The sequence below is a fragment of the Cyanistes caeruleus genome, chromosome 1, assembly GCF_971803275.1.
Source record: "Cyanistes caeruleus chromosome 1, bCyaCae1.hap1.1, whole genome shotgun sequence".
In the NCBI taxonomy this organism is placed as follows: domain Eukaryota; kingdom Metazoa; phylum Chordata; class Aves; order Passeriformes; family Paridae; genus Cyanistes; species Cyanistes caeruleus.
The window spans coordinates 83,304,951-83,322,224 of NC_141701.1; the positions used below are offsets into that span (position 1 = coordinate 83,304,951).

At 38.2% G+C, this 17,274-nt stretch overlaps 1 protein-coding gene across 3 annotated transcripts in view; it reads right to left on the reverse strand.

Annotated features, from left to right (window-relative positions):
* Positions 1-17,274, reverse strand: part of PIGN (phosphatidylinositol glycan anchor biosynthesis class N) — a 99,028-nt gene that overhangs the window by 76,362 nt on the left and 5,392 nt on the right. For 2 of the 3 annotated variants that reach the window (XM_086899155.1, XM_086899168.1), the window contains exons 2-4: positions 9,091-9,351; positions 5,063-5,184; positions 3,848-3,946 (exon numbers count right to left, since the gene is read on the reverse strand). In XM_086899155.1, the coding sequence (XP_086755281.1) occupies positions 3,848-3,946; positions 5,063-5,184; positions 9,091-9,317 (448 nt within the window). In that variant the 5' untranslated portion in view covers positions 9,318-9,351. Of the gene's footprint in view, positions 1-3,847; positions 3,947-5,062; positions 5,185-9,090; positions 9,352-12,615; positions 12,817-17,274 lie in introns of all 3 variants that reach the window. The other variant, XM_086899164.1, reaches the window with a different exon arrangement.

A 17,274-nucleotide genomic window follows, 5' to 3' on the forward strand; every position in this document is an offset into this window, starting at 1 on the left:
CTCTACTCACAGGCAAGGGAGCCAAGCAGAGAAGAGACGGGGCTGGGGGGGTAAGACAAAGACATGCAAGAAATTAAATTTCAGAAGTCCTGAAAAGATTTGAAGCTAGGTGAAATTTAACTAAATAATTCAGTCAATGGCAGAGCTGTTCCAGTTCAGGGGGGCCATTTATACTGTGACTGTGTAAACTCATAGAGAGGAAAATGTTCTTCAATCAGCTGATGACCAGAGAGATCCAATCTGCTGGATGTCACAATTATATAATGCGGTTGTGTAAGCTTCCAGGCTTGTGAATGAACAAACATCTCAGTATAAGGCAGCTGCTTAACCAAGATTATGTGGAAACCCACACAAAGGGATGCAGGTATTTCAGGCCAGGAAGATGAAAGCTGGCACAGATTTTTCTGGTGCAGCTCTCCCCTGTGCCCCTGGAGATGTTACTTCTACTTATAACACAGAACACTCACTACAGTTCTCAGTCTAAAAGAAAAGGAAGAAAATACTGCCAGGCATTAAGAAGTGAATTCAGGAGTTCCAACTGGTGGATAAATGAGTTCAAAAGAAGAAATAAGTCCTGTCCATCACTGCCAGGATGACTGATAGTGTAAGAGGATAGAATGCTGTAGTGTTTTTCCAGAGTGCCACAGCAAACCTGAGAAGTCCTTCCTTGAGAAGTGTCACACCAAAGAAGCACACAGTTTGCAAACAAAGCAAAGGAACACAGCCACCACTTACCCATTTCTAATTCCTACCAAAGTGGAACAAAACAATTCACCCAACCCAGCACTGCAGTAAAGAGAAAGGGTGGCAAAATGAAGTCATGAACGTTTGGGGTTTTTTTAAATAAGAAATTATATTATGCAATACTTTAGAAATTATTATTTGTTCCATTGTTTGAGGCAGCATGCAACAGTATGCCAACACTTTCTTTAAGTCTGGGGATGAAGAAGCAAAGACAGGATAGAGAAGTAGAAGAAAGCCAGGGATGAAAACATCTTTTAGAAGCTGCTGGACTTGACAATGCCATTACACTATGGGAAATGACTGGAGGTGCCAGAAACTCCAAAAAAAGATACCACCTATTGTTTTTGCCCTCTTCTCTGCCACTATATCTCACACTCACTATCAATATTCAAATATTAGGATCAGGGATGAAGTTACCACACTCTTACAATAAGATTTACGTCCTGCAGAAATTGAATGTCTCGCGCTGCTAGTGGGGCAGGTCCTGTCTCTGACAAGCCTGTCATGGGTCAGAGTCCAGACCACCAGGAGAATTTGCCAGCAAATTTTGCAGGCACAAAAGAGGGGGGAAAAGTATGAATGCGCAAAAACAGTCAGACACTGAGAAGAACAGAGTGTGGCCATCAGAGAGCTGTCATCAAATACAGCCATGTGACAGATAGGAGAAATTCTGCATTGTTTCACAAAAAGGAATTAAACCAGAAGATTAAGAGGTCTGTCTGTCCAGAATAATCCTGGCAATGGTTTGGCCCATGATTTTGATGATACCTTTCTTCATACTCAAGTTAAAACAATGACCGCAGCCTTTCTGGAAGCTTCCAAAAAAGAGAAGGGAACCCATGAAACAAAGGGCAATCTGGGTGCAACAAAGTAGTATCTACTTCCCTTCAGAGAAGCAACAGCCTCAGCTCCTTTTTCAGCATGACATTTAATACTCTGGAATATACTCCAACCCAGGCCACTGTCAGAACAGTACAGGGCTGGATTTGTCAGGTCAAGCCTCAAATCCTGGCAAGTCTAGAAAAGAAAAGACTTAAGGAGCACTCTGGAAACAAAATAGGCATTTTCAAAAATGTTATTTTTAGATAATTTCAGGATTATAATCTAAAAACATCATAGAAAATAAGGTTAAAATTAGCACAGTGAATTTGTGTATCTTAAGTGAGTTTAACTACTAGAAACAAATGCCTTTTAATCCTGCTCAAGATACAAAGTCACTTCAGACATTTTCTGAGATTGAAATACTAATTACACACTCATTAAAACTTTGCCCAATTTAGATTTCATGTATATCTATTTTGATATTTTAAATAAAATCTGTGAGCATTTTTTTACTTCCTTAAAGAATTCTCAACCATTTTTTTAAAATATATGTTTTATTACAAGAAAAGTACCTAGAGAAAATAGACAATGACAGGAAACAAAGGATTTTGCTTCCCAAAAGGCAGCAGGTGTCATAAAGTCTTCATGCATCATCCAATGCAAGTGGTGAACAGCAAAATTTGGAACACAGTGGTATGACAAAATACACACAAGAGTCCTGTGGCCTCACTAATTTGCAACATGAAAAGAAAGGGGCACATAGCTTAATTTCTCTCTATCTCCTTCTTGGCTTTTTTGTAAAAGTAAAGGTGAAAAACAAACACTTGATTCCTTTCCCTTCCATACTATAAAACTTGTCCTCTTTGAAAGAAAGGGAACTATCTTTTCCTAGAAAAAATTAATCTATCTTTCTATCATAAGAAACCATGATTCATGTTCTGACACAGCACCTACTTCTCAGACACATGACTGCACTTAAACTTTGGCAACTTTGGGGGATTTTCCTCCCCCCTGCTAAAGGAAGCTGCATTGCTGATACCACTCAGAACAAACCATACAGAGAGTATTATCCTTGCACATCTCTTCAGATAACATCAAAGCTGCTCACAAGTCCTCTGTTTATCATCTTACTCAAACAAAACCAGTAGAAGGACAGAGCTCTGGGAAATTCTTGAATTCCCCAAATATTTTCCCAAGAACATATCCCTAAAAATACAAATAATCTGTGCAAGGGTAACTACCTTTCCCCTCTCCCCAGCCACCATCACACTATTTCCAAATACAAACTGTAATCTGAGGTCATGGGAAATTATCAGGAGATATTTTTACAGCTCATCATAAATTCATGAGGCTTAAGCAAAGAGCAGAAGAGAGGGGCGTGGGGGGGAATGTCAGGATGTGAGGGGGAAGACACATGAGTTCAGAAAAAGTTCAAAAATTATCATGAGAAATATGATGTATATCTTCTCTAAGCCAGTATTACATTCCACTCCTATCCTGCCTATCTCATTTCTCTTATTTGTCAATACCAATGCCTAGACCAGAACAACAGAACATGCCCTTAGCTTGCCCCTTTTTCGCATGAGACTCTTTATTCTGAGATTATGTGAAAGGGTGTATATACATTCATTCTTCCAAGAAAACAACAATATTGAACCAGGAGAACCTTTCAACATTTGAAGTGTTGCTCAGCAATCTCTACATTCTCAAACACCAATTGCACTGGACTGACAAGACTTTAACACACTGCACCTCACAGGCATAAGACCTCATCTTCAGGAATAGTACCAGGAAGTTCTTGCTTGCATACAGTTCTTCCCTTTACAAATTAATGTTCTGAGTAGAAGCAGGATATCCCACAACAAGCTACTTCTTCAGCTCTGACACTGAAAAAGCCTGGCTACAGATCTATCTCCCAGCTCACTGAGAGCTGCAGGCTTGAAGAGAAGTCCCAGCTGCAGACTTGCAAAACAAGAGTTTTAAACCTCAGCAAAGAAAAAAAAATACTATGTCCTTATAACTAAAGGTGTGTTCCTTTATTATACTGACAGAATTAGCTAAGGTCTATTTAAATGCATGAGAAATAAACCGTGGTATCCTCATCAAAAGCTTGCTTCTTTTCCTCCGCCCCATCTTCATTTCACAAACTAGAAATCAAGTATACAGAAATACACAAACTGAAAATACTTTTTTCACCTTCTTCTCTAACTCAAAAATACTAAGTGTCTATATTTTACTACCTGATAACTATGTGTTAAAGATTCATAAAATTAAGTCCTACCTTTTGCAAACATTGGCAAGATATCTGGGCTTCCCCAGCTCCAGGTATATTTACTTTCATTGAAAACAGAGTCAAATTCCACTGGATTCTCCTTCCATCCTGTTAAACAAACACACCTGAATTTAAATGGCATTGACAGAAGATCTCATTGACTGCTAAAACTGATAGTCCATGCAAAATGTTGTGGTTTTTTTTTACAAGTTTCCCCTACATTATTTCACAATAAACTCCAAACTGTGCATCTTGATTTTAATTCCATTTAAACATCTATTAGAATTACTCCCCCATTCATTAAGAAGTGAGCTGAAAACCTAGGCTAATCTCATTATGTAGAGTTTCAAACAGGCAAAGCACACAGCTGGTTTATCTTCTAAAGAGCTAACATTTTCCTGAATTCTGCATCTCCTATTGCCTGAACTCAGTTTTTGGCATTTCAAGTAATAAGATACACACTTACATATTTCCAGAAGTCACGTTGCACTTCCTTACAATAAAACCTTCAAGATTTTCTGTTTCCATGAAAAGGCACTTGACAGAACATAATATGGAGATGCTCTTAACTAGGTATCCCTGCCAATCCTGCATTTGCAGTGGTTGTCAGAAGGAAGAACCTTTTCATTAGGAACATGAACAAGACCAATTCCTCTCACCTTCCCTGTCCAAAACCAACACACATGTCTAGTGTTCAGGCCTGGAAGCCTGAGGGGGAAGGCAGAGGAACACACAAAAGACCAAGTCAGTAATGAGAAGGGTTGTTTTGCATAAATAAACCCCAAACACTCAGTAACAGCTCTGAACAAAACATGGGTTTGGAGGGGGCTTTTACTTCATTTTGCTCCTGATTCTCCAACTCAAGCTAGGAATGGTTCAGCTGAGACACTGCAGTTCATTTGTTGTTTGCAACATCTACTTAGCCACATCCTAGTACATCCCAAATGATAATTGAAAACTCAGTTACACGAAGCAGTGAGGCCATAAGATACTTCTGCTTTTAGGTTCAGGCTGTTAAATTCAACCATATTTAAAATATTAGTTTATGTAAGCTATTTTCCTAGCTATCAATATTAGGAGTGGGAAATCCACCCAAAATTACTATTTTCCATATCATCTTGGCATACAAACTACAGTGCAGGTATTTATCAATCAGCACATCACTGAAACACTTTGGAGTTTGCACTTTGGAGGACAACATTCAAAGCTTTATGACCAGCCTACCTTTAGCAACTGCACTGACATCCTCATAAAATCCAGCAATAAGTGCAACGTGCCCCGGCCTGGATTCTGTTGGGACCCGGGTGTGAGAGATTCCCCAGCTGCCAATATTCTCTAGAATACCCCTGAGAAAAGAATTCAAGGCAGTTAATGTTCATGACTCTTCCAAGTACAACAAATTGCAGATAAAAAGAGTGACAGGTAGATGTGAGACAGGAAATGTAAAAAAAGCCCCAAACCCAGACTAAAACAGATTTCTACTACCACCTGCTGTGCAGTAAAACAAGCAGAACATTAACCTGCAAGTAGTTCTATATTACAGCACTGAACAGAGAGCATTACTATCATGGCCCATCAGCACCACAAACAGATGAGTTCAGCTGGTGCTCTAATACACTTAAAATTAACATGCTATTTTTTTTTTCTGCTGCTTTCCCCTTTAGCTTTTTTCCCCCCCAACAAATTATTTCTGCCTGGTATTACTCTTCTTTGTTCTTTCCATTCAGCCTGAAAGTGTCTAGTTCAATCTTATCTTATTCTCTAAATACACTCAATTATAATTAGCTCTTGTGACCATGTCTGCCTTTATCTGTGCTGAATCTTGGAAGCAATACCAAGAGAATTCAAACCCCACATAAATCTAAGGTGCAAATAATCTTGGCAACAACAAGAAAATTTAAGTAAACCTTGCATCTTTTGCAATTACACTGAAGTGAAGGAGGATATATTCTCACCACACAGACAGAAATACATCAAGTGTCCAGGGTTTATGCACATACAGTAAATAGTTACAGCAGGTAAAAAGCAAAGAAAACAGAGGATAAAGCCCAAGCATAAGAAGCAGCCTCATAAACTATTCTCGTCTGCTGAAGATCTGAACATCTGGAGCCTGTCACGAAGCAAGAGGTGAGTGCTAGCATATGCTGTTTTCTTGTCTCCATCTTCTGGAAGAACAGAAAGATTCACTGCTCACTGTCAGAGCACGGGAAGTAAGAAAATAAAACACAACAGGACATATATTATACTGATTTTTAGGAAAAAACCGCAGAATCTTCTCAACAAATTCAAAGTAGTTTTTAACAGTCAAGTTACTAGAAAATTAATTTTTTTTTGTTCATGATGTAAGCTACCAAATTTGCTATGTTTATGTGTTTTAGTCTAAGAACTAGAACCCAGACTTACTTGAAAGCTCACAGAACTACTTGGAATAGCCCAAATACTACAGTGAGGAATTTAAAAGTACATAGAGACTAATATGTTATTCCTAGTCTCATCTTAGCTAGGAAATAATGCAAGTCACTGTGAAAAAAGTAATTAGAAAAAAGGATTTATATATTAGTCAAAGTGGTTTTTTATTTTTCTCACTACAGACTGATCAGAATGTATTGTACTAACATACATTAATAAAACACTTATTCAAAAATAAAACACTTGACTTCTCCTCAGACTTCATTGTAACAACAGGTAGAAAATTGATTTAAATTAGAATTTGATTTCTATTGAATTGGAAAATAATTCTTTACCTTTGCTTGTCAACAATAGGATGACTTCAGGATCTGAAGTCAACAATAACACATACCAGGCAGAAAAAATGACACGACATATAAATTTGTCATTTACCTATTCAAAATTCATTTAGATACTTTGAATTACTTCAATGCTTTTTACTCAAAAGAACCACAAAAAAAAAATTTTAAAAAAATCCATGACAGCATAAACATTAGCTAGGTATAATAACAATGGTAAGTATTAATATGATATAGTAATATGGCTGAAACACGACAGGCAAGGAAGAAAACATCTTCCCTGAAATCACCATTGCAGCAATTCAGATCACTTACTGGCCCTAACAGCTATGACAACAGTGCTGAAAACCAGATTTTTCAAGAATATTGTGGAAGACTAGGTACTTGGTGTACATGTATTATCCAACAATCTGCTTCAAGCCTAATGGATATTCATTTTTAATTCCACATTCCTATTAAAACTTTGCTTCTTTTAATAGCACATTGCTACGAGAATGGCTCTTGCTCATTTAAAGACAATCTTTCCTCATTAACTATGCAGTAGTTCCCAAGGTACTCCACTTGGATCAGACTAATAATCTGGCTGTTATGTTGCCCACTACTATAAAGTGGGTAAGGGACTGAACACTTGGAACTTAGGAATGAACATGCAAAAAAGTAAACTTTATATTAAATTTGCATATACTTTGAGTTAGTATTATTGAAAAAGGAATGTTCAGACGACAATAACTTGGGAGAATAAAAAAGGAAACACTTCCAGAAACTAACACTTGTTATAATTAGAATAGAATATATAATTATAAATAATCTTGTCAACTTGTTTACAAAGTTAGCTTATGGAAGCTGTGTTGCTCAAAGTTTCAGGGACAAAACACTGAACCTGTTGCTTCAAAATTGTGACAGCTCGTGTAATAGATCTGAAGATATGCTCTGGGCTGCCTCATCTTCCACATTTCAAGAGGCATAGCATGCTTCAGGTTTTTTTGTTTTCATCATCTCTCACATATACATGCTCACACACATATGTACCTATATGCAGAATGAGAAATGTGAGAAATACAGATGGCACTTCACACCTCTACAGGCATTTTCTTCCACTCAGTGACCTACTAGCATCTTTGCTTATTACAAGGCAGTTCTCCCCCTCTGTTCATTCATGTACTTTCAGCACCAGTGACAGTGCTTTACTTCTACAGATTTTGAAAGACAAAGTCCCTAACTCCACAAACCAGGTAAAGCAGAGAAAGCAAAAGTGCCAATTTTCCAGCAGTAGGCAAGCTAATACATGGTTTAACTTTTTTCTAGGTAGGCATGATAATGCTGAGTGGCTGAAACTTAAAAAACTCAAATCACTTAGTAAAAAAAATACCCATTACAACTTTTTCCTGGCCACTACTCACCCCTCCTCCTAGTGATGAGGCCATTACAGCATTCACACCTTGACGCTGTTGGTTGGCGATGCAAAAGACCAGTAGTTTTACTGCTCAGAAAAGAAACTGCTCTGGAGTAAGTGTGAAGTCCACTGCTAGAAGATGACATGGTAAACTCACACTGATGTGGCAGATGCATGCCAGGGGCAGACAGCAACTTACAAAAACAGTAACAGCAGCAGAAGTAGGTACAAGTAAACCAATATGGGCTGGCAAGCACTGGAGTAAGGACTCCTCATATTCCTGTACTACTTTTGCAACAGTGGACTGCAAAAGCCCTGAGAGCTTCAGATGACTGATTATTTTGGTTTGCTCTAATATTCAAGCCAGACCAATTCTATCATCACACAAAAGTAGTCTTATTTAATACCATCTTTTTTTTTTCAGTCTAGAAAATTAATTGTCTTATGCTCAAATAATTATCTTGATATAAGGAGAAAGAGAAAGTTAACAAGAATTAGTTCTAATCAGACAAGGATATGACTTTTAACACTTGTTTAGCAGGATTACTTTTTCACAGCCTTAAACTAAATCATTCCTTTAAGCAATTAGACACAAACTGTAGAGAGCACAAGGGAGGCAGCAGGGTCATGCATGCAGGAAAGGTGGAACGAAGAGGAAGTGGCAGCTTGCTGTTAGATCCATTCAGGATATCTCTTTTAATCACTCCTTAAAAAGTTTCATCAGTAGCTTAGCATCAGAAGATAAGCACATTAATGCACTACTACTCTTAAACTGAGCATCCAGGAAGCAGTCTAAATTTGTGACTGCCAGGCTTCAGAATTGATACCATGCTGATGTGAATGGAGAAAGTTCACTCCCCTCTCAGTTACTGGCAATCTGTAGAGTTCAGAGGACAATATGGACTCAATTTACACTGTCCTAGTTTTAGTAGCTTTGCTGACAAGGGACCCAAGCTCACGCATTTCTGCACAGTGTAACTCTGCAAAGCTTATTACTTCAAAGGCAGTACTCAAGCCACCACAATTGTTGTTGTTCTACTTGTTATCTTCTCAACATTGTAGAGCTGCATCCAGAAATAAAACCTTGTAGCTCAGTAGAGTTTTTGACTTACCGCAGGTAAGGTGCCCGGGGTGTGCCATTGCTGTCCAATTCATACAGAGAATCTGCTCGCAGACCATCAGCAACAAAAAGCACAAGACGTTTTGCTGGAGGTGGCAGTGGAGTCTGCTGAGGAGTCATTCCATGGACGAGAGGAGAGCTGAAGTAGATGTCAAAAATGGAGACCAAGAACACACAATGCACAAGGAGCCCTGCAAGTATGAAGATGGGTATATCCATGGCAGCAGCCGGCTGGCAAAGGCAAAGTACAACACTAAGAGAGAGAGAGAAAAATAAAGTTAGGCAGATGAGACTTACCAGAATCAATATTTATTTCATGTGCCATGGAATGGAAGACCCAACCACAGACATCCCCAGAATCCATAATCCACAATCAATTCTTGCTTCCAACAAGCTTTTTTCCCCCAAAAGTCCTGGTCAGAGTCATTGCATGACTAATTCAGACCTGCAGATAACCATTATGTCTCAGCAACTCATCTCTGGTGTTTAGGGGTTTATTAGATGGTTTCAAAGGACCATTGAATCAAGCCAGTTTGCTTTGTTAGCTACATCTGTGATAGAAGACCCAGACAATGCAATGTCTCCATGATCATACTACCCTCTGCTGGCTGCTTGCACGACAGAGCTGAAGTCTGTTCAGGCAAATTCAAGGCGGACAGATAAGAGAAAGCCATCCTATAATAAACATACATCCAACATTGCTCTTTTTTTCTCCAAGTTTGCCATTAAATCTGGGCTCATTATACTCTACCTAGAAACTGAAAGAATAAAGATGTACTGCTGAGCACAGAATACTATTCCTCTTCTAAAACAAGTGGCAAAAGCACAACAGATGAAGAATGATGTTTCAGGAATTATTATAGTCTCTTTGTGAATGTTTTTTTTTCTCTTCCCAGTCATCCTCTGAGGTCATGTTAGAGATACAAATATGCTTAGTAACAGGAACATTGGAAACTGTCCATAGTTGCCAAGTGTGCTGTGGGGTTCATGAAGGTAAATGTGAATATTGGCTGAGCTAAGTATGGGACCTGAGCTTGAATGAGCTTAGTTCTGACAAAGGACTTCTAGTGCTGCCCAAGCTGCTTAGTTATTTAAATATCAGCTAATTTTCCACCTTAGCCAAACATCACTTCTATTCACCAATTAAGAAACAGATGTTCTTAATGGCCTGGAAGGTTCAGACTACCTATGTAAATACACACCTTTCTCTAAAAGAAACAGTTTGTTTAAGAATCTAGTTCATGTTTCTAAATGACAATATATATTAAGTTTATCTTGTTACTTTCAGAATTACAAACACAGGCAGCCACCACATGGTAAATCTACCACTCTTAATAAATAAGGATAAAAGGCTTCACTACCACATAACTTTAACTCTGATCAAAATTCTGAAAGATGTTTTTTAAAACAAAAAACTTAAAGGGTCAGGAAAACCAGAGAAAAAAAAGAAATACACTAAAAAAAGATTTGAAAGATAATACACATTACTTACTAACCCAAAGAAAATTCTGATCTACAAGCAACTTAAACATAACTTCCGATACACCCATTTTCCTTACTGGAACACAGATGCAACAACTCCAGCTCTAATCAGAAACATTACTATAGCAACTTCTCATTTGAGATATTGGAGAGAAAACTACACTAAAAAAATGAGATAACAAAATACAACATTTCCAAGAGGCATGTGGTAGTCACATTTAAATAAACAAAATCTTTTTATTAATCAGGAGCTTACAAGCTTTTATGTCTGTCTACAAGTGAGATTCCAGGAGATTTGGAATATCTGTAAGTATCAGTTTGTTTATTTTTTTTATTTTTAAGTATTCTGAGTTCCTGCATCAATTTAAATATATGAAATCACAATCATAGAAATACCACTAAGTTCAGTGCCAGAGCTCATTTTATTCAATTAGTTTTATTTTCCACTGGGCTTTTTCTTTTGATGCAGTTGTGATTGATAAGAGAATATTAACTACTGATGCCTTAAACTGATGAGACTAAACACCCTACTAAACAAAGCAGCTACTTCTATCAGATACTTGTTGCAGGCTCCCAGTGCTATAATTCTATAGCTTAACATATTCTATCTTCTTCTAATTAAAGCATTAGTAACCTAATCTGTCTTCTGCACTAGCTAATTCTCTTTGCTTTAAACTCTCCCCAGGCCTCAGTCTTTGCTCACAGAAAAAGAGTTCAATCAACACAATTCAAATTTAATGCTTAGACTATAGTATCTATAGAATTAGTGAGAAGAGAAAAAAGCGAAAAGGATACTTTCTTTTGCAATCATAGTTTGACTACATTACACTAAACCATTTGTCTGGGCCCAGCATATCCTACTGATCAATACCACCACATGGTTTCCAGAGAGGCAGCTCCCAAAGCTGCTCCTGCCACATCCATCACAGCCATTCCTGCCTTTACCTTGGCTTGCACTGCTCCTTGAATGCAGGACTTTGTGTGTCATCACTGGGACACAACATTGTGAAAAATACCCTGTCCTCAAGCTTACAAATACTTTCCCACAGGCACAAAAAGCCTTGGAAAGCTTCTAATTGCACTCAGCTGAATGCAAATTTCTCTGTAGAACCTATTGCTTGACTGTTCAAGACAGCTCAAAAGGCATGGAAACAACAAGGATAATGATTTCAATAACAATTTCTTCCTCACAAGGAAAAAATAACCAGGATAAAACAAAAAACTGGCTTAAGCACTTAAGAAAAACCAGAAGGCACAGCCTATCAAGAGAAGAAAAATAGAAATGCATTAAGCATACACCCTTTTGAGGATGAGAAGCCATATCTAAGTATTTACGACTAGTGCCAAAACATCTCTGCCCTCAGGTGTCTGGCCATCCAAAATGCGGATAAACAAACTGTCACTTGAAAATACATCTTATATCTTTCTGACAAGAAAACTTGAGCCAAGGATATCTCAATATTTTTGTGTCCTGTGATATTTCCTCAGGCAATCCCTTAGTGCAGTACCTTCCTCAATCCTTCTTTTCACAGGGCAAAACACGCACTTTGCTCAAATTCTGACTGCATTACTCTACTTTATTCTGTTAAGTCATTGCCTGTCACACCAAGAGGAGAGAAAGACACTCTGAATCTTACAGATAAGAAAAGCATGTTGCAACCTATTTGACATGTGTCATTTCCTACTGCCCACCCAAAACACATTACTTGTTACAACAGAATCCTGGAATCCTAATACAGTTGAGGCAGCCAAACCACCTTCTCTGTAGACTCATCCCAACTAGTAAGCTATATATCAGACTCCAATTTAGTCTTTTGTTTCTACATTTTCCCCCTTCTGTCACCATCTCCTAAACTACACAGAGCCAATAATGATACTGTCCAACCCCCAGAATGTCAGACCGTAAACTATTCCAATAAAATATCTTTGTTCAAACAATCTGGAGTCCAAGTCACAAAGCTGGCATGGATTTGTAAACAAAGACCCTTTTCAGATCTTCAACAGGAAAGTACTAAAGATACACTAAGCTACTCACTGCCTGTTAAATGCAAGTTGTTCACAGAAAGGGAGGAAGTAGAAAATGAGCAGTGCCAAGGTGATGCAGGGGGCTCCAGGAGACTTCAGAGCTTCTCACTTTGGATGTTGTACATGAGCAGAGAAGAGAGGTGAGAAGATGCAGGGGTGCAATCCATCTGAGAGACAGCAAGGCAGAACCAGCAGACACCTTTCCTATAGTCTAGGAGATTAAAGAAAGAAAAGCAACAAGGACCATCTGATGGCAATTAATTACTTTTCCAGAATGAACTAATAGGTGCAGATTAGAGAAGGGTTTTTGGTGGTTCTCTCCTCTCCCCCTGAATTCTCAGGGAGAAAGTTAAGTTCCCAGCTGGTGGCAAACGGGATGAAGAGACCCTTTCTTTCTTTGTATTCACACCTACCAAAACAATACCAAAAAATCCTGCTATTAACCACAAGTTCCTCACCAGCAGCCACATCAGTGCAAAGACTAAAACACTCAGACTGTGATGGTGGCAGGGGAGCAGGACAGTTGCAATGAGCCACCCAAGCCCAACCCTCCTTCACATGAGCTTTTCCCTCTTTTCAAGTTCATCTGTAATTCGTTGACAAGATTGGTTTTTTTTTTCAAACCTTCCTTTTCAAGCCACACAAGCTACATCCACAGCACCAGGCTGGATCAGGTCCCTCAATAATTAACAGGAAGGCTGACATAATTAAATGCAGCACTTATTTTCCCCAAGTAATCTACATCTAAGTTGCATTGCCTCTGAAGTTATAATCTCTCAGCATTATTTATAAGGCAAAGAAAACCATACTTGTACTGCAACACAATACAGTTCTTCATACAAAATGTAACAGTTCCCCTTTATACTTTTTTTCCCCCAAATATGCAATAAAACATATACAAAATACTGCATGGAATATGCCCCATTGGCAGGAATATTTTTGTAAGGACAATGAAGTGTCAAAACAAGGAGCTCAAGGTACATTAGTAATTTCTTTTAGAGGGACCATGCTTTACTAACACTGTCAAGTCTTTTGATTAAGATGAAGAAAATCCATTGGAAATGCATTTTCAGGAAGCATCAATGGCCTTGGCAAGAATCTTTTAGGGAAAAAAGAAATAGACAAGAATGTCTGCTGTGCTTCTGTCTAACTAATATTTTTCAACTAAACAATGTTGTGTGTTTTGTAATTTAACTGTCAAAGTTGTGACTGTACAATTTGTCCACACAAAAAATTATCCTTTTCCTTAGGGTGGAGGAGCAAATGGAAGCTTGGTGGTCTGACAGTATTTTGCGTGATATTGCAGCTCTACAACATCTAAGATGGTGTTAGCAACCTATTCTTTTACTAGATTTTTAAAGAGCTCCTCTGGTCAGGAAATGCACTCAAGTCATTCCTGCTGTCACTGTCCACACCTATTGACTGCACAAGGTTGTAATTTCTGCAAGAGATGTACTAGCCAATTCTGAGCAACTCTCATATCTTCACCCACTACTTAAACATAGGAAGCCTGAAATCCTCATCTTGACTTCACCATGTATGAAGTGGGAAAATGATAAATTCCCTTTTCCTCTTTCCTAAATTTTCATTTTCTTTTTCTATTGAAGCATAACATACTCTGCCAGACAATGAAACTGCAACTACAGTATTTCCACTTGCTCTGGCACTGAAGTGGCTTTTGTAATTCAAGCCATCTGTTTAAAATTATTTTATGTACAACATCTTCACTGGGAATTTTAGGGATTATAATAACAAATGACAACTGCTTTAAATTTTAAATGTGGTTCAGTAAAGCACATCCAAACCTGAGGCAAAGAGCTCAAAGAATACTTAATTTTCTTTTTAACATCACTTGATAATCAAAATTACTCTGCCTGCCTAGAATAGTCTCTTTTGCCAGAATTTTTCAGGGAGAAATTTGACTATGGCCTGCAAAGCATCAGTGAAACATCAAGTCTTCCAATACTTGAACGTACTGCAAATCAGTCACCCCAGTGTCAGCCTATGCAATTTTCTCTGAATTATCCTCAAATATAGGAAACTGTAGCCACAAGTTTCCCAGAAAAAAAAAAAACCATACCTGGGAAAAGCACTGACAATGGCATAGCAGTGATAAAGAGAACAAGAGCACCTCATTAAAAAACAATTACTGTTCTGAGGCATGAACGAGAAAACAAGAGCACCACCCTTTGGTACCACTTGTTTGCCAAGTGGAGGCAAAAAATGAAGTAGAAATTTAGCATTGCATCCACTCAAGATGCAGGTAGCTAAAAATTCAGAACTCGGGAAAAACCAAAATCCAACAACAAGAAACCCTGAGTGATCTTGCTGTGAATCATTTCACTGGGTAACAGCATTTGGAGGACCTATGCCTGGTCTCAGGAGGTATCTGCAAATCCTCCTGTATATTTCTTGATTTCTAAGTCATTCAGCAATATTCTACCAGCAAGTCTTCTTCAAACATCACTGTTATACTGTGTGTGTGTATATATATATATATATATATATATCTCAGTATGGACTGTTTAATTCTTTCTTGTACCACCAAAAGTAGCAGATTACCTCAGAGTTCTGCATTCTTGAATAAAACAAACAAAAAAAAATTTTCTTGTCACTGTTTTTTTCTTAACCTGCTTGGAGATTTTGTAGATGGATTCTTCATATTAAAAGTTTTATGGGACACCTTTGGGGAAAGAACATCAGCCTGACAGTGTCTAATAAAACACATCCTACCAGTTTTCACAGGTCAGGGTCAAGGGACAAGTGGTACTTAAGAGAACACAAGCACATGGAAGACAGATTGTCACAGCAGTCCTTGTCTTACTCACAAACCAAGGCTAAAGGCCCCCTGAGGTATTTTTTAAGCCATTTGCAATAAAACTACACAATAAAGCATAAGTACCAATACAAGCATGACAGTTCTGCCCTTTAACAACAAAAGAGGCAAGGATCATATTTTAAAGTCATACAAGAAATATTAATGTAGAATACACAAGGATGAAGATGGGGAAAAAAAACCCAACCAAATTTCAGCTGCACTCTTGCAAAACCAGTTTGCAAATGTACTATATAAACACAGAGAGGAAAACAAAACAGCCTTTACCAAAAACCCCAAAACAAGCAATGCTTGACATTATGTTCTACAGAAGCTAGTATGTATAAGGAAGGTTAAAAAAAGTTGGAAGTAGTTGGTTTTCTTCTATTAAGTCACATTTGCTTATTGAGAGCAACCATTACAAACAAGCAAGAATTATGTCATACAGTAACAAGCACATCCGTTCAATCTTATACAGAAACCTCTCAATGCAAATTTACCAGTAGCTTCAGTTTGAAGAAAAAGAAAAAAAGGATCTTCCAAGCATACAGCAATGCTTTCAAAAAAGGCATAAAGAAGTCAAATAATCAATTTATAGTTTCCTATATTTTCAAAAGTTGGGGGTATTTTTCTTTTTTTTTTTAAAAAAAACAACACAAGAACTTCAGAACTTTTTGAGTTCAGAAGTACTACTCAGTTATGCTAGCAAGTTGACTATAATGTGTAGCTGAACACTAGTCAACCAGCTAGCATAATCTACATTTTCTCTATCTTTACCTGCCAAACTTCCATTCCCAAGAAAGCTGACACAGACAGCGGCAAGTTAAGTTCCCCACTGAGAACAAAACCTCCTTTAAGGCCTGAGGAGAGCAGGGAGCAGGAGAGCAGTCCCGGTGGAGCTGCACCACACGCGCAGCCCAGCGGTGGGCACAGCTGGGAGGCGGCGGCAGGGGCGATGCTCTCCCACCGCCCGGCGCTCTCCAGGGTCCTGCACCGCGCTCGCATCAAATTCAAGAACTTGAAGAATCTGGGCACACCCAGAACCTGGCAAATCCCACCCCTCATATTTTGAATGAATTGCAATAGTCAAGTTGTGAAGTGTGGAAAAATTATAAAAAGGATGGATGATAAGCCCTTTAAAAGAGCATCAGGTCGTAATATAAGCATACACTGTATTTGTGAAAGGATAGTTTGAGGTCCAGTAAGAAATCTCTATGCAAAGGAATCAACTTGTCTAACTCCTCCATCAGCAGCCATACTTGCAAGCTGTTCACAAAGGAAGCATTTCCCTAAGCTCCCATAAGACTCAAAACTCACAGAACTCATCAATTACTGCAGCCTGAAATACTGATATTCACTTTAGAACAAAATTCTCTGTGCTCCTCCATCAGCCTCGACTAACCAAGTAATTCACATTCGTTATCATTTATGATATATCAACTTGCAAACACCCTCTGCTGCAGCCATGTGAGCTTATATTTGTTTTAATTACAAAGCCAAGCCACTTCTCATTTGTATAAGATACATTTATTTTTCAGTTGCTGATTCACTCTAATAATTAATGGAGACAGAAAATTATTCCTGAAAAAAATCAGTATTCTGCTTCTTTGCAACATGGGGAACTGCTGATTTAAAATGAAACCTCCCCAGAACTCGAACTCTTTCAGCAAATGAACAGCAATATATTCACCATAGAGAAAAAAAGAGCTCAGAAGACAAACCAAAAATTGCTAGGGAGAAGTCTACATCTTAGATCTATGTATCAGTTATCCACTTGTACCCTGCCACCTATAGAAACTTGCTTGTAACTAAAAGCACATTTTCCAAAATATTTGGACCAGCAAGGCAAATACA